The following is a 22,904-nucleotide window of genomic DNA, read 5'->3' as shown; positions in this document are numbered from 1 at the left end:
AAAGGGCCTCTTACAGTGCTGTTCTGTTCCTTGTTCTATAACTAATTCCATGTTAAAGGGGAATAACGGATTGAATCTCAGAACTGTTAGTTGCTTATTAAATTATTATTTATTCCTCATTCCTTATTTTTCTGAGGAAAATCAGTATGTAGCTCTGAAGTCATTCATTCATCAGACTGTTTTGCTGGTTGTACCATTCTCAACTGAGGACATTGGTTGAAATTGTAAATCCCCCTCATGTTTTATAATTTTCAGTCCCACATTGGCATCCAGGTTTTAAAAAAATTCAGTTTAAAAATGTTCTTGCGATTCAAATTTTGAATAACTTATAACGGGGATGGAACTTTGCCCTTTAAAGCCTGAGTAAGCTTACAGTGTTGGATTTTAAGGGCAGATTTTCATAAACCTTACTTAAACTGAAGTATTGGCTTCACTCCAAGATGAAATCAATGCCTTACATGCCTGATTTGACCACAGAATAAGAAAAAACCACCCCTCCCCACCCCCATGTCCCCTGATAATCCTGTCCCGTCTGTATCCAAGGATGATGTGTGGGCAGCCTTCAGGAGAATGAATCCAAGGAAGGCATCTGGTTTGGACAGCTACCCCACTGAGCATTAAAAAAACATGCTGATCAACTTACTAATTAATGTAATCATGGATATCTTCAACATCTCACTCTGGCAGGGCATGGTACCCATCTGATTCAAACAGGCATCATTTATACAGGTGGCCAAGAAGTGTGTGGCAACCTGCCTCAATGACTATTGACCAGTGGCACTCACATCAACAGTGACAAAGTGTTTTGAAAGGCTGATGTTGAAGCATATCAGCTCCTGTCTGAGCAGTGACATGGATCCGTTCTACGATGAATGCCATTTCACAACCTTGAACACCTGGTCAGCAAAGATGCATACATCAGGATGCTCATTATTGATGACAGTTCACCATTGTTCCCTCAAAACTGATCACCAAACTCCAAGACCTGGGAGGCAACACCCCATTGTGTAATTAGAACCTGGATTTCCTCACCTCTGGACCACAATAAGTTTGGAGTGGATGACATCATATAGAACCCTGAGATTCTTTTTCCTGTGGGCCAGGCAGAATTACCACTTATCGGTAACGCAAAAAAACCTGTACACAATGTGCACACGTAAATAAATAAACAAATGTAAACAAATGACTCCGAAATTCAGAGAGGGAGCAAAACAAACAATAAAGTGCAAAAGTCAGAGTCCTTAAACAAGTCCCTGATTGAGTTTGTTGTTGGGGAGTCTGATGGTGGAGAGGGTGTGCAGCTGTTCCTGAACCTGGTGGTGTGAGTCTTGTGGCACCTATGCCTCTTTCCTGATGGCAGCAGCGAGAACTGGATGTATACTGGGTGGTGTGGATCCTTGATTATTGTATCTGCTCCCTGATAGCAGCGTTCCCCAAAGATGTTTTCAATGGTGTAAGGGTTTTGCCTGTGATGCCCTGGGCTGAGTCCACTATCTTTTGCAGGGATTTTTTTTATGCAACTGATGTATAAAATTATAATTGTACCTCACATTATCAATCTTAATTATACTATCTTTACATAAATTTCTCCAATCTTCTTGATCAATTAATATTCCCAAATCTTTTTCCTACTTTAATCTTGACTTATGTATATCCAATTTAGGCATCTTACTCTGTAATAACAAATATATTTCAGATACAAATTTTTTCTTTCCATCTTCCGTAAGCAACCATAAAGTATGTCCAAAATTATTCAATAATAAAGCTCTAACTTGATAATAAAAAAAAGTGTTTTGTGGAATTTCATATTTTTCTCTCATTCTTTGAAAATAAATAAAATAACCAACTTCATAATGATCTTGTACAGTTTAAATCCCTTTCTGATTCTATATTTTCAGAAACTGATTATTAAAAGAAAAAAGTTTATTCTGATATAAAGGTGTTTTCCCTGTGATTTTCCCCTGTGCACCTTTTTCTTCATTTATCATATTCCAGAACTCAATTAAATGTCCCAAGATAGGTAGATTATGAGACAATAACTTAAAATTGCATTTATAAATAAATTGCTCCACTTTCTTCCATCACCGATTTTAGTTAACTCAATATTAGCCAATATCAATGGATTTTCCAACTCAAACATTCTATTAAAAATCCTCAGCTATGCACTTAATAATAATTATGAAAATTCAGAAGCTATAAAACCTCCTGATTCATAGTTCCAAGTTATTTTTTGTAAAGATGCTCTAACCATTTTACCTTTCCACAAAAATATCCTAACTATACAATTCAAATCTTTAAAAAACTTTTGAGGAACTTTGCAAGGAATAGATTGAAAAAGATATTGTATTCTAGGAAAAAAAATCATTTTAATACAATACTGCTTTAATCTTTCATATAATGGTTAAGAAGAACTTTGGGGTTCTATTAAATAAATCAAAACATCATCAGCAAATAAATTAATCTTAAATTCCTCAAAATTAACTTTAATACCCTTAATATTAACATCTTGTCTTATCAATAGAGCTAAAGGTTCAATAGCTAATGCAAACAATGCCAGGGACAAAGAGCATTCTTGTTTAGTAGATCTTTCTAATAAAAATGATGATGATATTTGGCCATTTGTCACCACACTGGCAGAAGGGTTTTTATTTGTAAAGATTCAAACCTAAACTTTTCCTACACTTTAAATAAAAAAACTCCATTCTAAACTATCAAATGCTTTTTCAGCATCTAATGTAAGACCATTAGTTGGATTTCTTCTGGGAAGTATGAATCAAACAAATTAATTTTGCAATATTATCTGCAGAGTAACAATTTTTAATAGATCTAGCTTTGTCCAAATGAATTAAACTGGTAAGTATTTCACCAGTCTGTTTGCTAGAACCTTAGCTACAATTTTATAATCAACACTTAACAAAGAAATAGGTCTATAAGATCCCGTTTTTAACAGATCTCTATCTTTATTGAGAAAACTGTCCTCAGAAAAAGAATCTGGTAAAGAATGAAATTTCTGACCCCTCTCCAGTGATTTTGGCTATGAATATCCCAAATTTTCCTAGAATTACTAAACAATGGCGGTTGAATACCCTTTTATTATCGGAACCCTGTTTTTTGAAATTCACGAAAGATCAAATTACCTTTTCTTTTAGTAAAAATTGCTCACCGGAGATTTCTGTTTTAGTAATTTGGGATGCTTTTAAAGGTTATAACAGAGATCCTGAAATTTTTTAAAATAAAATTCCAATGTAAATTCATCTTCACCAGGAGATTTACCATTCAACATTGATTTAAGTGCTTCTATAATTACTCTAAGAGTAAAGGGAGAGTCCAATTCATTACATTCTCAAATTTTTAAAAAAGGTAACTGGAGTTCAGCTAAAAACTTATCAATTTGATATATTAACTAAACAAATTCAAACATTGTCAACTCAAATGAGCCAGGGCTTTTCATCGATGAAGGATCAGTTTGAAATGAGATTCAATAGCATGAAGGGATGAAATATGAACTATCAAAACTGATGTTGCAAAATGTGCAAAGCTGATAGACAAAATCAGATTAAATTTCAGAAAATTGTCTTGCTGAGTCTGCATAATAGGAAGTTGCAGGCCTAGGTTTACTTTCAGCTTACTGGACAAGTTTAACTGAGGGCCTACCCTGATATATAACTCTCTCCTTTTCCTTTTACACCGGGAAAGTTTCCTCCTCTTCTGCAGTCTCGATGATATCTTCCTCTTCTTCCTCCATTGAAGTAGACGACAGTTCAAACTGTCTGCGGGGCCACGGCCTCCCCCTTGGAATCCAGCACTGCAAGGAGTCACCCCCCAATAGAGAGAATGGGAGTTTGTACAGTGCACATGTGTGGAGATCCACGCATGTGCAATTGCTCCTGTAGTTCAGGAGTTACTCCGGGAAGGTGGCACTGAAGTCACCTGTACCTTTGTTGGATGCTGATGCGTCAATATTGAAGGAAGAGGAATTGAGTCTCCAATGTAGGCCCAAAATCTTCAGTACTTGCAACTTGCTTCGGAATTGTTTTTTTCACAGTTTGTAGTTTTTTTTTCCCTCATTGTTACTGATGATAATAATTGTAAAATTTATTTGTATTGTGTTATTAAAAAATCTTTTTAAAGTTGGGTGTTAAGTAGTTCTGTCGGGAGAGGTGTCTTCTCACTTCTCCCACCTATGCTATCATGCCACACCCTCCTTTGGCAAGGATTTATGCTCGGGAGTATTGGTGTCCCAATATCACACCATGAACCAGCCAATCAGCACATTTCCACATCTATAGAAATTTGCCAGGGTTTCCGATGTCATACCAAACCTCTACAAACTCCTGAGAAGGTAGAGGGGCTGACAAGCTTTCTTCACGCTGCCATTGGTGTGTTGGCCCCAGAAAAGATCCCCAAAGGTAGTGACTCTAAATAACTTAAATTTGCTCACTCTCTCCATCTTGAGATCCACTGCTGGAAGGGACTTGTAGAAGGCCATGCCCCTCCAGCATTCATTACTCAAACTCTAAACCATCCTGCCTTAGAGGAGGATTGGCATTCCCAAGCGGATCAACGGCTCTTTACTTTCAGGACAACAGAATTTCTGCCTCCCTTCACAATCACCCTGTCAGACCCACTGCGCTAAGTATGATCGGCAGCGATTCGAGACTACTGCTCCTCAAAGAGAGGCAGTGAAAGCCATGCAGGCACAGTGCTCCTTACCATTGGCTGTAGGCGATGTCTACTGCAAGGAAGAAGCTTGAGCCACTGAGAGCTCTGCACCAAGCCCATAGAGAGCCAAAGAAGGTGAAAGGAAATGCACAAGGGTGATTTATCAATGACTGTAGTTCTTAGAGGACATATAAAATTATTTGGCATTTTCCCTCAGTTCATTCTTCTATTGATTTGTATGGACTGGCTCCAGTCATGGACAGAAGGGAAATGGGAAATCTGTCACCATGGGGACTCCGGTTTCACTTTTTTCCTAATCTACTATTCTTTTCTTTGGCTTGGCTTCGCGGACGAAGATTTATGGAGGGGGTAAAAAGTCCACGTCAGCTGCAGGCTCGTTTGTGGCTGACAAGTCCGATGCGGGACAGGCAGACACGGTTGCAGCGGTTGCAGGGGAAAATTGGTTGGTTGGGGTTGGGTGTTGGGTTTTTCCTCCTTTGCCTTTTGTCAGTGAGGTGGGCTCTGCAGTCTTCTTCAAAGGAGGTTGCTGCCCGCCAAACTGTGAGGCGCCAAGATGCACGGTTTGAGGCGTTATCAGCCCACTGGCGGTGGTCAATGTGGCAGGCACCAAGAGATTTCTTTAGGCAGACCTTGTACCTTTTCTTTGGTGCACCTCTGTCACGGTGGCCAGTGGAGAGCTCGCCATATAACACGATCTTGGGAAGGCGATGGTCCTCCATTCTGGAGACGTGACCCATCCAGCGCAGCTGGATCTTTAGCAGCGTGGACTCGATGCTGTCGACCTCTGCCATCTCGAGTACTTCGACGTTAGGGATGAAAGCGCTCCAATGGATGTTGAGGGAGAAGTGGGAGATTAGCATCTTCCCTAAAGGTGATAGGGACCCATTTTCCTGATGTTCACCTATGGTGAACAGGCTCTGACAATGCCATTGTGTGAATTGCTCCCCACATTGTGACTGAGTTAACATAAATTTTCCAATTTCCAAATAAAATTATGGATTTCCTGAATTGGATTCCACCTGGAGCTGAGTTTTAAGTATTAACTCCCCTTGACTGGTTTGGCTGACACAGGTTAAACCTTATGTGTCAGCTAACCTTGATTTCATTTAAGAAAGGATGTGCTGACATTAGAGAGTGTTTAGAGGAGGTTCATATGAATGATTCCAGGAATTTAAGTGTCATTATATGAGGAACATTTAACAGCTCTTACTCTCGTTGGAATTTAGGAGAATCTCATTGAAATATTTTGAATGTTGAAAGGACAGACAGACTAGAAGTAGAAAGGTTGTTTTCCATAGTTGGAAAGTCAGGGGTGCCCAACCTTTTAATTTTTAATATCGACATACAGTACGGTAACAGGCCATTTCGGCCCATGAGTACGTGATGCTCAATTAGCCTACATCTCTGGTATACAAGTGGGCCAAAATGGCCTGTTACTATGCTGTTTGTCTCTAAATTAAAAATTACAAAGTTTAGGACAAGTTTAGGATTGAAGGACATTCACTTAGAACAGAGATGTGGAGAAATTTCTTTAGCTGGAGGGTGGTGAATCTGTGGCATTTGTTGCCACAGGTAGCTGTGGAGGCCAAGTCATTGGGTGTATTTAAGGGGGTGGTTAATCAGTTCTTTATTAGCCAGGGAATCAAAGGTTATGGGAAGAAGGCCAGGAATGGGGCATGGTGGGAAAAATGGGTCAGCTCATGATTGAATGGCGAGCCAGACTCAATGGGCTAAATACATTAATTTCTAGTGAAAATGCACCTCAAGTTGAAGGGTTACAGCCCAAAACATCAATTGCCTACGAGTTGCCTGGGCCACTGAATCCCTCCAGCATTTTGTCTACTGTCCCTCTGCTTTTTACATACTTGCATTCCTTCTCAACTTATTTCACTGATTGCTGCTTTTAGTCATTCACTTGTTCAAATCACTTTGCAAATTCTGTGTTCTTCTGTCACTGGGCTCTTCTCCATAAAGTATCATCATATAGTGACTAGATTTCAATCACCCGTTGTAAAGCTGAGGGCCAAGTACTGAACCTTGAGACATCCAAGTTAAGCTTTCTAACTTGAAAACAACACACTTTAATCCCTGCTTCTGGCCTTCAGTCTGTTAATAAACAGACTGTTCACAGTCATATATTAACTTCAATCTGTGAGCCTTCAACTTGTGCAATGATTTTCACAAACTATTTGACTGAATATAGTTTGGAAATCCAAAACATGGTTTCTGTTTTATTAAACCATTTAATCTCTTAATCAGGTTTGGTTTTCCTACATTTTCTATAATCGCTGCTGTGATGTTTCTTTTACTGCAATAAAGAAACTTGGGTTATTAGCTAGAACATACACAGACAAGACCTCATGGAGGCATCCATTTTAAATCTACCCAAGATACTGATGAATCAATTTTTTTCAACGTCTCTTCTCTCTTTTACCAGATTTGAATATATATTCTTTGATAGCACTCAGCAACTTGAACTGCTGACTTGATCTGATACGTGACCATCCGTCTCATAAGATTGCTAATTGAAATAAGTCGGCTATATTTATAAATTCTTCTTTGTTCCAATCTGGGGTTGTTGATGTATGGAGATTTCTTTATCCTGATGATAAAGAATTCTCTTTTCCCCCCCAATGTCCACCATACATATTTGCATGTTGATTATTTTCTTATAGACCAGCAATTGATTTCTTCTGTGTTCTTATGAAAGTATATTTATTTCTGACCCCTCTCCAGTGATTTTGTTTATGAATATCCCAGATTTTCCTAGAATTACTAAACAATGGCAGTTGAATACCCTTTTATTATCAGAACCCTGTTTTTTGAAATTCATGAACGATCAAATTACCTTTTCTTTTAGAAAAAATTGCTCAGCGGAGGTTTCTGTTTTAGTAATTTGGGATGCTTTTAAAGGTTCTTACAGAGGTCAGATAATTTCATTTATGGCTAACATTAAAAAGAAGGCTAATCTTGAGAGATGACTTGGCCATTTGGATGAAGCGCATTGATCAACAAAATGCTATAACTCAGAAACCTAAGCCCTGGATAATGCATACATGAGACTACTGTGAACCTGAGGTGGTGCTCTTTATCTTTAACATTCACTTTACATGAGTTTACATGTACCTTTTGTGTCGATGCTCTGTCCATTGTTGGGTTTGATGTGTACATGATTTTCGTGGGTACAAATCTTTATCTTTATTGCCCTGATGTCACACTCACAGATCAAATTGACCTTTGTCCATGTTTCCACCTTGAAAGGAATATTTGTTCCATTTGTATGTAATGACACAGTCCACTTGTCCTGCATGACTTTTTTAATGCTTGGTTGTTCAATTTCTGTTGGTTTATAGGGTTTCTGCAAAAATGTATCACTGAGGACAGTTTCTTCTATAGTATGTACAGCGTGCACACTTTCACTTCTGTTTTGTTTTTTCTTTGGAAAAACATTCCATAGGGTTATGCAATAACTGCCCTGTGCACTTATTACAGACTTTTCCATAGGTGAAGCATTGTTTTGGTGCATGTTGAGTGCCACATCACTTAAACTTGCATATCTCTCCATCTTCTTGTTTTTTGTTTATGTGTGGACACACACTGTGGCTATTGCTATTCCTTGTTTTCAGTAGCTTTTGCACTCTCACTGAACTTTATATACTGCAAAGCTAATTCACTGCCGTAGCAAATCTTCACAGCTCCAGCTAAGGTAAGCTCTGTCTCTTGCAGCAACCTCTCTCTCACTTATCTCTCTCTTTTATCAATAATCCCAAACACAATTTGCATCATTGAATCTTGCAGTGATCCCAAGTTGCATTTTCTTGCTTTTAATTTTAATTCTGTTAAAAACATATCTAAAGGGTTCTCCCTGCAGCTGCATGCATGAGCGAAACAAGTACCTCTCAAAGGTTTCATTTTTCTTTGGTGAACAGTGTTCAACCAACAACTTGATAACCTTGTCGAACTTGCCCTGGTCTTCTGGCTCTGCAAAAACAAATGTATTGGAAACCTCTAGTGTTTTAAGTCCAGCCATGGTAAGTAGCAGCACAATCTTCTGTGTATCCAGTTTGCTATCGACTCCATTGGTGTGCAGGTACAACATGAATCTTTGTTTGAACAGCCTCCACTCATGCTCAGCATTACCAGTCCAATTTACAGCATCAGGATTCTTCATACTTCCCATTTCTCTACTGCTATATTGACTGATTTTCATTCCTGGTACCATGTGATGTTTCTTTTATTGTAATAAAGAAAGTTGGGTTCATTTAAAGCAACTATATTTATTAGCTAGAACACACACAGGCAAAACCTCGTGGAGGCATACATTTTTGAATCTACCCAAGATACTACAGCTAGTCTCCGATCCTCCTAGTGATCAGGATTAGCACTAGCATTTGCACTAGCACTCTATCAATACAACTGCCTTAATAAGTGATTCCAACATTTGTCTGACTCCAACATTGAACCAATTGAAACAAAATGACCAAAGGCTGAGGCACTCAACAGGCCAGGTGGATCAGTAGAATGAGAAACAGTGAGCATTTCATGTCCAGTACCTTGCATCAAAACTGCGAGAGAGAGTAAACAAGTTAGTTTTTCAGATTAAAATTTTTGATTTATTGTCAGAGTACATACATGACTTCACATACAACCCTGGGATTCTTTTTCCTGCAGGCCAGGCAGAATTACCACTTACTGGTAGGGAGAAAAATGAACTGTACACAATGTAGACAAATAAATTAGTATATAATTGTAAACAATTGATGGTGCAGTACAGAGAGGAGAAAAAGAAAACAATCAATAAAGTGCACAAGTAAGAGTCCTTAAATGAGTCCCTGATTGAGTTTGTCGTTGAAAAGTCTGATGGTGGAGGGGTAGCAGCCGTTCCTGAACCTGGTGGTGCAAATCTTATGGTGCCTATGCCTCTTTCCTGATAGCAGCGGTGAGAACAGAGTGTGTGCTGAGTGGTGTGGATCCTTGATGATTGCTGCTGCTCTCGAGTGGCAGCGTTCCCTGCAGACCTGGTTAACATATTACAGTATTTTGGTTTGAAGGGCCTGTGCTTTGTGGTGAAAATCTGTGGAGTCGATTCTGGTTAGATTCCCGTCAAGAGCTTGCAGAATGCTATAAGTCTCTCCAACATTACAGAAAGAGGAGTAAGATTGAAGAAGCTGCCCGCATCTCTCCTGCTCTGTGGGGAATTAGATCATCCCATGCTGTGTCCCTCAGTGATGTTGTAGTTATTCATTATCTAATTTCACTTTTACTCTATTAGAAGCTGTAATAATGACCCTTCTGGACCATTTCCCTGGGTTTCTGCGACCAAGGCGTCTGTTTCTGACAGCTGTTGTTTGCCTTTCATTTTATTTCCTCAGCCTTACTTGTGTAACACAGGTAAAATGCACTGTAATGGTTTGCATGTTTTCATGGGCTATCTTTAACCCCAACAAATGATGAATTTCAAATGATTAAACAATGACCTGTTGTTTTATGCAAGTTCATTAGTCTCTGAATCACAGAACACCCTGTCTGGGAAATAGATCACAAACTGAAGGCCAGAATGCACACAACAGTGCTGTGAAGGTTTCTTCAATGGGTGAACAACATCACCTTTCCAACAATGTTAAGATTCTGGTTGTTTTTAGCAAGCCTTACTCTCCATGTGCAATAACAATGGTGAACCAATTGTTTTAAGGCCCCTTGATGACCTGATTCTCTTGTCCACTTCACCATGGTATTGGGGGGTGGGGGGGATATAATTTATCTAGGGGACTTTTAAGAGCTGAAAGTGTATGGCAGAGATGGGTCAGAAGCTCAGTGCAGAAAAAATCTTAAACATGAACAGACACTTCGAAGCATTTACTGGACCATTTTGCAGTCAAACCAATAATCTGGCACCTAAGGGGCAGTTTTTAGCAAGCCTGACTGACAGATTTTCTGGGTCTCTGAGTGTTGCTCCCATTAATAGCCAAACATATTTTTAATCCCCCTTTATGTAGAACCTATATAATAAGTATTATTAAGTAGTTAAACAATGTTCTCAGTGGCCCCAGTGAGTTTAAAGGGAGCCTGGGAACTGGGTCCTGGTGAGTTTAAAGCAATAGTTCTTAAGCTTTTTTTCACTCACATTCCACCTTAAGTAATCCCTGACTAGCCACAGATCACCAGTGCTATAGTTGCCCACTCTCTCAAAAATTTACAGGTGATTAGTAATTACTTCAAATTGACAATCAGCCTGGAAAAGACAGAAGTTTTGTAGTTATTCATTTTGTATATTAATCCCCGCCTGATAGGAGAGAAGCCCATCCGAGAGGAATGGCTCCATCATTCTCCATTTTTGTTGTACAAATCTACACCCCTTTCCTCTGAGCCCCTGTTGAATGATTCAACCCTCCTATCTATTGGACTCCCATGATTATTACCTGGATGGTTCTCTCTAGTTGCTTGAACCTTTGCCTCTTATTTGAATATCTTTCTCACATGTCCCCCTTGTCCTGCATCCTATTTGGATCCTTCTTTATCCAGTCCAACATCTTCTCCAGCACATGGTGGATGGGGGAAGCGGGGATGTTGTTGCTATCCAAGTTTCATTAACAATCCTGGCAGAGGGCAGGCAACATATGCTTGTAGTTGAAAATATCCGTATCCATTTTCAAACTATTTTAGTAACACAGTCTTTTTGCCCACTTACTGAATTTCCACCCCCAAACTATTTTATCAACATTATCTTCTCCTCCAGCCCCAGCAATCCCACCAATGAATTGATCCTGTCATCATTCATCTGAATATTCTCCTCAGAATAATCTTTTTCTCATTTCTACTTTACAGGATCTCTTTGAACTTGTTAGACCAGCTGAATTTCCTGCTGAATCACAACATTCCAGTCCCCATATTACTCCTAGAAACATCCTTTCATGCCTAATGGATACCTAAAGGCAAACTGCTGCCAAATGTAAGGGCTGTGGTTGTCTCCCGTCTACTCAACAACTCGGGGCCGGGTTCTTCAAAATGCTGCTACTTCTTGTAGTTGTTACTTCTCGGCATCTCTTCACCAAAAAAGCACATTCTATTGTCACAACACATCATCTGCCTTGACATCCCAGTCAAATATTGTGCTTCTACATGATGTTTCCTGATGCGTGATGTCTCATTTTAATGAGTAACTTCCAAAATTAATTAATGCACCTGAACTATATCTACATTGAAAGTTTTTTAACAAACTACTTAATTTGGGCTGAGCATTGTGGACTTGACGGGCCTCATTCTGCTCTTATGTCCTATGGCCTTAGAGAAGGAGGTAAGTTCTTGATTCATAGAACATAGAATAGTGCAGGCCCTTTGGCCCTCAATATTTTGACAAACGATATATTCCTACCAATATTTTTTTTTAATGAAACCTTTCCTACCTCATAACCCTCTATCTTTCTTTCATCCATGTGCTGTCTAAGATAATCTTAAATGCCCCAAATTTTCCAGCTCCATCACCTAGGCATTCTAGGCATCCACAACTCTCTGTAAAAACAACTTACCCTTGATGTCTCCCCTAAACTTTCCTCCCCTCACTTTGTACAGATGTCCTCCTGTTTTTGCTACTAATCTACCCACCAGTTCCTCATAACCCCTATTTTTCAAAAATAATCATATCCATCGGTGTCTTAAATACATTCAATGAGGCAGCCTCCACTGCTTCCTTGGGCACAGAATTCCATAGATTCCCTACTCTTTGGGAGAAGGAGTCTTAAATCTATTCCCCCAAATCATCTGGTTATGTCTCCTGGTTCTAGTATCACTGATTCTGCTACTGATGATCTTCTAGATGATCTAGATGAGGGAATTGGATGTAATCTCTCCAAATTTGCAGACGACACTAAGCTAGGAGGGGTTGTGTGTACTGAAGAGGGGGTCAGGAAGCTCCAGTGTGATTTGGATAAATTGGGGAACTGGGCAGATACATGGCAAATGCACTACAATGTGGATAAATGTGAGGTTATCCACTTTGGTAATACAAACCGGAGGGCAGATTACTATTTGAATGGCAATAGATTGGGAGATGGGGAAGTGCAGAGAGACCTAGGGGTTCTTGTGCACCAGTCACTGAAGGCGAGCATGCAGGTACAGCAGGCAGTTCAAAAGGCAAATGGTATGTTGGCCTTCATATCAAGAGGGTTTGAGTATAGGAATATGGATACCTTACTGCAGCTGTACAGAGCCTTGGTGAGACCCCACCTGGAGTATTGTGTGCAGTTTTGGTCGCCTTATCTGAGGAAGGATGTTCTTGCAATGGAGGGAGTGCAGAGGCGATTCACCAGGCTGATACCTGGAATGGCAGGAATAACTTATGAGGAAAGATTGCACAATTTGGGATTGTTCTCGCTGGAGTTTAGAAGATTGAGAGGGGATCTCATAGAGACATATAACATTCTGGCAGGACTGGACAGAATGGATGTGGATGTGATGTTTCCAATGGTGGGGGAGTCCAGAACTCGGGGCCATGGTTCGAGGATAATAGTCAAACCATTTAGAACCGAGATGAGGAGAAATTTCTTGACCCAGAGGGTGGTGAATCTGTGGAATTCATTGCCACAGAGAGCAGTAGAGGCAGGTTCATTGAATATATTGAAGAGAGAATTAGATATATTTCTTCAGTATAAGGGAATTAGGGGTTACGGAGTGAAGGCGGGGACAGGGTACTGAACTTTAAGATCAGCCATGATCTCGTTGAATGGCGAAGCAGGCTCGAAGGGCCGAATGACCTACTCCTGCTCCTATCTTCTATGTTTCTGTTTCTATGATTCAACGTCTTCAAAATTGTGCAAATTTCATGGGACAGCATGCCATTGTCAGGGCATTTTACAATAGAAAATAACTTGCAAATAATTCACCTTGCTTCTATTGAAAGAAATCACAAATACTGCAGTATGTAGTGAAGAGCTGAAACATGCAGAAACACGCAGTGTTCACGTTGCAGAACTCACGCAAGAAAACAGCAAAGATACTTCAGATTCACCATGCAATGGCATTAGCCACCAACAGCTTTACTCCCATTATTATCTCCTTATACATCTCAATAATATATTGATGCTGAATCCTGACAAGTCAATTTGACAACTTAGAGACAAGGGAAAGAAATGTTGTCAGATATACATGGAAATATGAGTTTTTGGTTGGTTTATTCACAGGACAATATGTATGTGGCAACAAGAAGACTAAAAGAAAATCCTGGGGGGGGGGGAGACCTTGATTGTAAATTTTTAAAATAAATTACATTTATTTACAGCTCAGTAGAAGCCGATTCTGGTCTATACATACATGTGTCACCCAATTGCACCCAAATTTGTATTGGAGGGTGGGAGGAAGCTGGAGCATGAGGAGCAAATCTTTGCAGACACAGAAAGCATTTACAAACCCCTTACATACAGCGCTGGATTGGAACCAGAGTCATTGGCGCTGTAATAGTGATGAGCTGACCACTACACTAACCATGTCACTTAGTCATTCACACAATGCTCTCTCTTTATCACTGATTCTATTCTTGAGTTTAATATAAACACTGCTGGTTTGGCAGCTGAGAGAAGCAATTAGTGGGAATTAGTTGATGAATATGACCCTATGATTGCAATACAGTGTTGAGAAACCCAGGACCAATCTCATCTGATGGTGGATACTCGTCCTCTCCTGGGAAAGGACTTACACTGGAATGTTACTGGATGAGAATGGAGAGAGCTGTTTGAATGGAAAATTCCAATCAAATCAATGTCATTAAAAAAAATGATGAAAATGTTCAGGGATGTGTTGTATTTGATGCTAACATAACATTTTCATGCACTTATCTAAATGCGGGGGTGGGGGGGGCTTTCACTTGGGAGTACAATCTTTCCCAGTGAAGATTGTCACTGTCACGATGTGGAGGATTAATTTTGGATCCAGTATTACTTGAAACTCATAAAAGTGAGAAAGCAGGATGCGGGGAGTGAACCACAATGATAAGATCCTGAATGTTCATTTTGGCTGTTTCATATTCAAATCCAAAATAAAGTAACTTGCTCCATTATATTAATGGCTACATTCATTTCAGTGCTAAAGTGAAAAGAACTGCTTCATTATCTGTTCCAAATTTGCTTGAATGCATCACACAATTTATTAAATCTTTCCTTCACTTTGCTTTCCAGGAGCTTTTCTTATTCCCTACACACTCATGCTGGCATTCATTGGAATGCCAATGTTTTTCTTGGAAACTTCTTTTGGACAATTTGCCAGCCTTGGACCAGTTGCAGTATGGAAAGCAGTGCCAATGCTACAAGGTGAATGGTGATTTAGTTCACATATGTGCAGTGATAAAATGAATAGTGGGTATTGTTAGTACTGTGTGAAGGAGAGGTATGAGCAGCTTGTGCTGCTCAATATAATCCCACAATCTACCAATTGCACCCTCAATATTTAATTTATTTTGTCAGTCACCTCACTGACAAAAGACAAAGGAGGAAAAACCCAACACCCAACCCCAACCAACCAATTTTCCCTTGCAACCGCTGCAACCGTGTCTGCCTGTCCCGCATCGGACTTGTCAGCCACAAACGAGCCTGCAGCTGATGTGGACATTACCCCTCCATAAATCTTCGTCAGCGAAGCCAAGCCAAAGAAGAAGAATTTAATTTATTCAATTATTTAGTTATAAGTTGCTAACCAACTGGGAGCTTTATTTAGTCAGGGGGAAGTTTTAGATACAAATCAATATTTTGTACATCTTACAAAGATAGACACAGCACGACATTTCCTCATTTCAAGTAGTTTGTTAATAAACTCAACATGTGGCCGATTATTTGATTATCAACAATAAAGTAAGTTTTATCTTTCCAACGAAATGTTTATGCAAATTCTACATTTCATCCAGATGCTCCATAACAAAAAGGCAGCAGCTGGTGAATTTCCAACTATTCCTGAATGTCCGGAAAAGCATAATGATTGGCCACATGCTGATATTCATCAACTGCATTATTTTGATGAAATGTGTGAACATCTCATGCAGGTTGGATACAAACCCTAGAATTCATGAGTTTGCTTGCCATCAAAGTACAGCTCTCTGAATTTAGTGAATAATTCAGAATATAATCAAATACAAGTAATAAAATAAAATGTAACGGTGCCTGTGTATAATGGAACAAACTGATCTGTGAAATCTAAAGGAAAGATTTTTATTTTCAATTAAGTAATTTTAAAGTAAAATGCTCTTTGTTTTTCATTTCAAGGTGTGGGAATTACTATGATCCTCTTCAGTACAATTATTGATATAGTCTACAATTGCATCATCGCCTACAGCCTGTTCTACCTGTTTGCCTCTTTCCAGTCCCCCCTGCCCTGGGCAGACTGCTTCAGCTGGTGGGGCGCAGATGAAACCTGCAGCAGGACACCCAGAGGTACTGTGCCAGCTACTGTTGGGTAAGGTCATGGATTCCCAGTAACCTGTTAAGTGGCTTTGTGTCCCTGGTGTAGCATTCAGCCTGTGGGCTGTAAAAGGGTGTCATCATTCAGTGGAATGTGTATTATCATTCTTTAATTAGATACAGTTCTCCAAGCATTTGACATGGCATGACATATTATGTAATTTGATACAATACAATATGATATTATATGATACAATATGACACAAGACCCTAAGACATAGGAGCAGAATTAGGCTATTCAGCCCATCGAGTCTTCCCCACCATTTAATAATGAGCTGATCATTTCCCCACTCAGCCCTACTGCTCAGCCTTCTCCCCATAACCTTTTGTGCTCTGGCTAATCAAGAACCTTAATGCCTTAATCTCTGACTTGTCTCCACAACCGTCTGTGGCAACAAATTCCACAGATTCAGACCTTCAGACTGAAGAAATTCATCTGCCTCTCTGTTCTAAGTGGACACACTTCAATCCTGAATTTGTGGTCTCATGACCTGATCTCTCAAACCATGGGAAACAACCTTTCTACATCTACTCTGTCCATGCTTTTTAACATTTGAAATACTTCAATGAGACTCCCTCCCCCCAACTCATTCTGCTAAATTCAAATGAATACAGGGCAGGAGCTGCCAACCACCTTTCATTCCTGGAACCATCCTTTGAACCTCCTCTGAACCCTCTCCAACGTCAGCAGATCCTTTCTTAAGTGAGGAGCCCAAAACTGTTCACAATACTCCAAGTGAAGACTCACCAGTGGTTTATAAAGCCTCAACATCACATCCCTGGTCTTATATTCTATTCCTCTTGAAATGAGCACCAGCATTTGCATTTGCCTTCTTCACCACCGACTCAACCTGCAAGTTTACCATCAGGGTATTGTTACGAGCCCAGAGGACCCCAAAACCCAGCAGCAATAGATAGTCACCAAGACAAATGGTTACTTAAACAAAAGTTGCTTTTAATTATCCTTAAACATGAAAATAGAATTACACTTTAACTTATCAATATTAACTCCCTTCTAATTCTAGTGCACTTGTATGTAATGTGTGTATAAGTTCAGAAAAATTCTTTGGTTCACAGTCCATTCTCACTTCTAATTCCTCCAAGTTCACTGGTTGCAGGCAATTCTTATACTGTGCACAGAATTTAACATGTATAAAGTTCACCAGGCTTTGGTGCTCGAAAGGTAAATAGTTACCGCTCAGGAAGGTTCATCTCAGTTTTCAGAGAGAGATGTGTTATTCCAGGACATCGACAACTGATTTACTTCCATCAGTCTCCTCAGTGTCTTGCTGATGAAACTTGCGCCCCTCAGGGTTCTCCAGATGGTAACCTCTTTATTACGTTGAACTTGCTCTTCACAATCAGAAAAAGCTGTCTCAATTTAAAAAAAAATTCCTGTACCACATCAACTGAATTAAGGTGTTTATTAACATCTCTCTTAAGCATAGATAAATCTTCAGATATTGTGGATTGCATTTGAGTCATTTGATGAGACATAGTATCCATATAACAAGCAATCCCTTCCAGCACAGTAAAAAATAGAGTTCAGTCCAGGTTTCAGTGCCACATCTTGAGACCCACCTGCTTCAAGCTCCTCCTGCAGTTGTTCCTGTGAACTAGCTGTAGAAGGTAAATCCTCTTCTTGCTCCCTCATTATCAAGACTTTTCCCGTGCGGCTGCGGGTTTGGACACCCGATGATGGAACCGCGACCACGTCGGGGCACCGCCACTCAGGCCCGACCCCCCCCACCCGCGATCCCAGACCCTGGAACCACCGTGCATGCCCGGAAGAGCGAGGGGCCATGCAGGAGCAGTTTCCAGCACCTTCCTGTGCGTCCTGACTCCCTTGATGGCAGCGCAGGCCCAAGGATTCCTTGTACTATCTGATAGGCCGCAAACCCGACGTCACGAACGCGTGGGTCATCAGTCAATTTTTTCAACAAGCCAGCGCCATCTTGTGGGGAGAAGACAGGCGCCGGCGTAATATTCAACCTGGTTGGTGTTCTCTGTGGCTTGGAGGTTCCCGACAGCAGCTCCGTTGTTCCAGTTGGACAGGTAGGTCTCAGTTCTTCAGCACTTGTAAAAAGTAGTTTTTTCTGTAGTTGAATCTTAATTTTTGCAATAGTAGCCGCCATTATAGACAACTAATGTACTTAGAAACATAGAAACATAGAAGGTAGGAGCAGGAGTAGGTCATTCCGCCCTTTGAACCTGCTCCGCCATTCAATGAGATCATGGCTGATCTTAAAGTTCAGTACCCTGTCCCCGCCTTCTCTCCGTAACCCCTAATTCCCTTATACTGAAGAAATATAACTAATTCCCTCTTAAATATATTCAATGAACCTGCCTCTACTGCTTTCTGCGGCAATGAATTCCACAGATTCACCAGCCTCTGGGTCAAGAAATTCCTCCTCATCTCAGTTCTAAATGGTTTGCCTATTATCCTCGAACCATGGCCCCGAGTTCTGGACTCTCCCACCATTGGAAACATCACTTCCACATCCATTCTGTCCAGTCCTGCCAGAATGTTATATGTCTCTATGAGATCCCCTCTCAATCTTCTAAACTCCAGCGAGTACAATCCCAAATAGTGCAATCTTTCCTCTTAAGTCATTCCTGCCATTCCAGGTATCAGCCTGGTAAATCGCCTTTGCACTCCCTCCATTGCAAGAACATTCTTTCTCAGATAAGGTGACAAAAACTGCACACAATACTCCAGGTGTGGTCTCACCTAGGCTCTGTACAGCTGCAGTAAGGAATCCTTATTCCTATACTCAAACCCTCTTGATATGAAGGCCAACATACCATTTGCCTTTTGAACCGCCTGCTGTATCTGCATGCTCGCCTTCAGTGACTGGTGCACAGAACCCCTAGGTCTCTCTGCATTTCCCCATCTCCCAATCTATTGCCATTCAAATAGTAATCTGCCCTCCGGTTTGTATTACCAAAGTGGATAACCTCACATTTATCCACATTGTAGTGCATTTGCCATGTATCTGCCCAGTCCCCCAAATTATCCAAATCACACTGGAGCTTCCTGACCCCCTCTTCAGTGCACACAACCCCTCCTAGCTTAGTGTCGTCTGCAAATTTGGAGATATTACATCCAATCCCCTCATCCAGATCATTAATGTAAATTGTGAACAGCTGGGGTCCCAGTACAGATCCCTGTGGCACCCCACTGGTCACCGCCTGCCTCTCAGAAAATGAGCCGTTTATCCCCACTCTCTGTCTTCTATCTGCCAGCCAGTTCTCAATCCACATCAATACCTTGCCCCCAATCCCATGAGCCTTGATTTTGCATGCCAGTCATTTATGTGGGACCTTATCGAAGGCCTTTTGGAAATCCATGTACACCACATCCACTGGCTCTCACTCATCTATTTTACCTGTCACCATCTCAAAGAATTCCAATAGATTTGTCAAGCACGATTTACCTTTTGTAAATCCATGTTGACTCTGTCCGATCCCTTCTCTGCTAAGTCATATGCTCCGCTATTACATCCTTAGAAGCAGAAATAAAACATTTATAGATTTAGATTAAAGTTTAAAACGGGTGTTTAAAAAAACTGGCTGGAGATGATTAGGACCGCACGTTTGCCCTCTACGTCATCTTGCCACGACCCCCCAAATGATAACCTCTTTCATTCAGGTCACCACAGAGTTCCTTTATGTTTTACTTATTCCAAGTGAAATGTTAGACTGCCCATCCTCTCCTCTTGCATGAACCACAAGGGCTTCGACCAGGTTGTCTTCCAAAAGCATGCCAGCTTGTCCCGTTTCAGTCCCAGCAACTTCTGCTGGCTGACACTGTCAAGTGATCTCTGCTTCTCTCACTCTCTTTCACTGAGGCTGAGAGAAAGCCTGTTTGACTCTCTATGCTTACGAAACTACATGACACTCTTACAACAGCAAATTCTCCTTTCAGATAGCAGTGTTTCCAGCATTCTCTTTCATCTTTTGCCCTTGGTAAACAACAATCCATTAGTGATGTCTCTTGAGCACACTTCAAAGCTCTTGCAAAAAGTTATGAGAAGCCACTATGTCTCCAGTATTTCAAATAAGATCTGTTTTAAAGTGTTTGTATGTGACCTACCTTATAAATCTTTCCCAATTTATCTCACAAAAACATCTCTATATACTCTGTCACAGTATCCTGTAATCCTTTTGCATTTGGGTACTTTCAATTTTCTCCCCATTTAGAAAATAGTTTACCCATTTATTTTTTTCTACCCGTGCATGACCATACTCTTTCCAACATTGTATTTAATTTGTCACTTCTCTGCCCATTCTCCAAATGTGTTTAAGTCCTTCTACAGCCTCCCTATTTCCTCAACACTACCTGCTCCTCCACCTATCTTCATCACATCTGAAAACTTGGCCACAAAGCTATTCATTCCATAATTTAAATCATTAATATACAATGTAAAAAGAAGTGGCCCCAATATTGACCCCTGTGGAACACCACTAGCAAGGTAGCCAAGCAGAATATCATCCCTGTATTTTAACTCCCTGTTTCATGCCAGTTGCTCTGCTATGCTAATATGTTTTCTGTTACACTATGAGCTCTTATCATCGAATCCACACTGCTGAAGACCCAACTGCACTGGGTGGGTCACGTCTCCAGAATGGAGGACCATCGCCTTCCCAAGATCGTGTTATATGACGAGCTCTCCACTGCCCACTGAGACAGAGGTGCACCAAAGAAGAGGTATAAGGACTGCTTTAAGAAATCTCTTGATGCCTGCCACATTGACCACCGCCAGTGGGCTGATATCGCCTCCAACCGTGCATCTTGGCGCCTCACAGTTCGGCGAGCAGCAACCTCCTTTGAAGAAGACCGCAGATCCTACCTCACTGACAAAAGACAAAGGAGGAAAAACCCAACACCCAACCCCAACCAACCAATTTTCCCTTGCAACCGCTGCAACCGGCCTGCCTGTCCCGCATCGGACTTGTCAGTCACCAACGAGCCTGCAGCAGACGTGGACATACCCCTCCATAAATCTTCATCCGCGAAGCCAAGCCAAAGAAGATAGAATGAGCTCTTATCGTGTTAAGTAGCCTCATGTCAAAGGCCTTCTGAAAATCCAAATACACAACATCCTCTGCATCTCCTTTATCCAGCCTGCTTGTCACTTCTTCAAAGAATTCTAAAAGGTTTATCAAGCAAGATTATCCCTGAAGGAAACCATGCTGGTTTTAGCCTACCTTATCATGTGCCTCTAAATACTACATAATGTCATCCTTGAAAATTGAATCCAACATCTTCCCAATCACTGATATCAGACTAACTCCTTTCTTGGATAATGGGGTGATATTTGCAGTTTCTCAGTCCTCTGGGAACCATACCAGGATCTATTGATTCCTAAAAGATCATAACCAATGCCTCCACAGTCTCTACTGTTAATTCTTTCAGAACCCAAGGGTGCAATCCTTGTGGTCTGGTTCACCATTGAGCTTTCTGAGCACCTTCTCCCTTGACATAGTAACTGGACGTTTCTTTTTCCCGATACCCTTCAATATTTAGAAGACTACTAATGTCTTCTACAGGGAAGACTGATGCAAAATACTCATTTAGTTCCTCTGCCATCCCCGTGTCTCCCATTATTATTTCTCCAATTTTATCTGCTAGTGGTCCTATGTCTACTCTCACCTTTCTTTTTATACTTTTGAAGAAGCTCTGATATTATTTGCTTGCTTACTTTCACACTTCATCTTTTCCCTCCTATGAGTTTTTTTCTTTTAAATTTCCCTTAATTAAGTAAATTTCCCAATCCTCTGGCTTCCCACTATTTTTTGTTTCCTTGTGTGCCCTCTCTTTTGCTTTTCTGTTGGCTTTGACTTCCCTTGTCAGCCACAACTGTGAGATTTTTCCATTTCAATATTTCCTCTTTTTTTGGTATGTATTTATCCTGCACCTTGCTCATTGTTTGCAGAAACTTCATCCATTTCTGTTTTGCAATCTTCCCCTCTCATGCTCCCTTCCAATCCATTTTGGCCAGTTCTTCTCTCTTGCCACTGTCATTCCTTTTACTCCACTGAAATACCGACACTTCTGACTTTCGCCTTGGTAAATCTCAAATTGAACTGAATCATATTGTGATCACTGCTCCCTCATGGTTCCATTACTCTAAGCTCTCTAAACATCTTTAGTGCATTCTTCTTCTTCTTTGGCTTGGCTTCGCGGACGAAGATTTATGGAGGGGGTAAAAAGTCCACGTCAGCTGCAGGCTCGTTTGTGGCTGACAAGTCCGATGCGGGACAGGCAGACACGATTGCAGCGGTTGCAAGGGAAAATTGGTTGGTTGGGGTTGGGTGTTGGGTTTTTCCTCCTTTGCCTTTTATCAGTGAGGTGGGCTCTGCGGTCTTCTTCAAAGGAGGTTGCTGCCCGCCAAACTGTGAGGCGCCAAGATGCACGGTTTGAGGCGTTATCAGCCCATTGGCGGTGGTCAATGTGGCAGGCACCAAGAGATTTCTTCAGGCAGTCCTTGTACCTTTTCTTTGGTGCACCTCTGTCACGGTGGCCAGTGGAGAGCTCGCCATATAACAGGATCTTGGGAAGGCGATGGTCCTCCATTCTGGAGACGTGACCCATCCAGCGCAGCTGGATCTTCAGCAGCGTGGACTCGATGCATTACACCACACCCAAATGCTCAAAAAAGCCATCTAATCGGCATTCTGCAAATTCCCTCTCTTGCATCCAGTCCCAACCTAGTTAAAAAAAACTCCCATGACGTCCATAACATTGCCCTTCTGACATGTCTTTCCCTTTTGCTGTTG

General features: G+C 40.9%; 1 protein-coding gene across 4 annotated transcripts in view; it reads left to right on the top strand.

The window, feature by feature from the left end:
- The window catches only part of LOC138740681 (sodium- and chloride-dependent neutral and basic amino acid transporter B(0+)-like), a 69,126-nt gene that overhangs the window by 6,404 nt on the left and 39,818 nt on the right, over positions 1-22,904 (top strand). For all 4 annotated transcript variants that reach the window (XM_069893673.1, XM_069893671.1, XM_069893670.1 and 1 more), the window contains 2 exons: positions 14,850-14,981; positions 15,927-16,094. In XM_069893673.1, the coding sequence (XP_069749774.1) occupies positions 14,850-14,981; positions 15,927-16,094 (300 nt within the window). The remainder of the gene's footprint in view (positions 1-14,849; positions 14,982-15,926; positions 16,095-22,904) is intronic.

This window comes from Narcine bancroftii, chromosome 8 (assembly GCF_036971445.1).
Source record: "Narcine bancroftii isolate sNarBan1 chromosome 8, sNarBan1.hap1, whole genome shotgun sequence".
Lineage (NCBI taxonomy): Eukaryota > Metazoa > Chordata > Chondrichthyes > Torpediniformes > Narcinidae > Narcine > Narcine bancroftii.
This window is presented reverse-complemented; position numbering and strand designations above follow the sequence as displayed.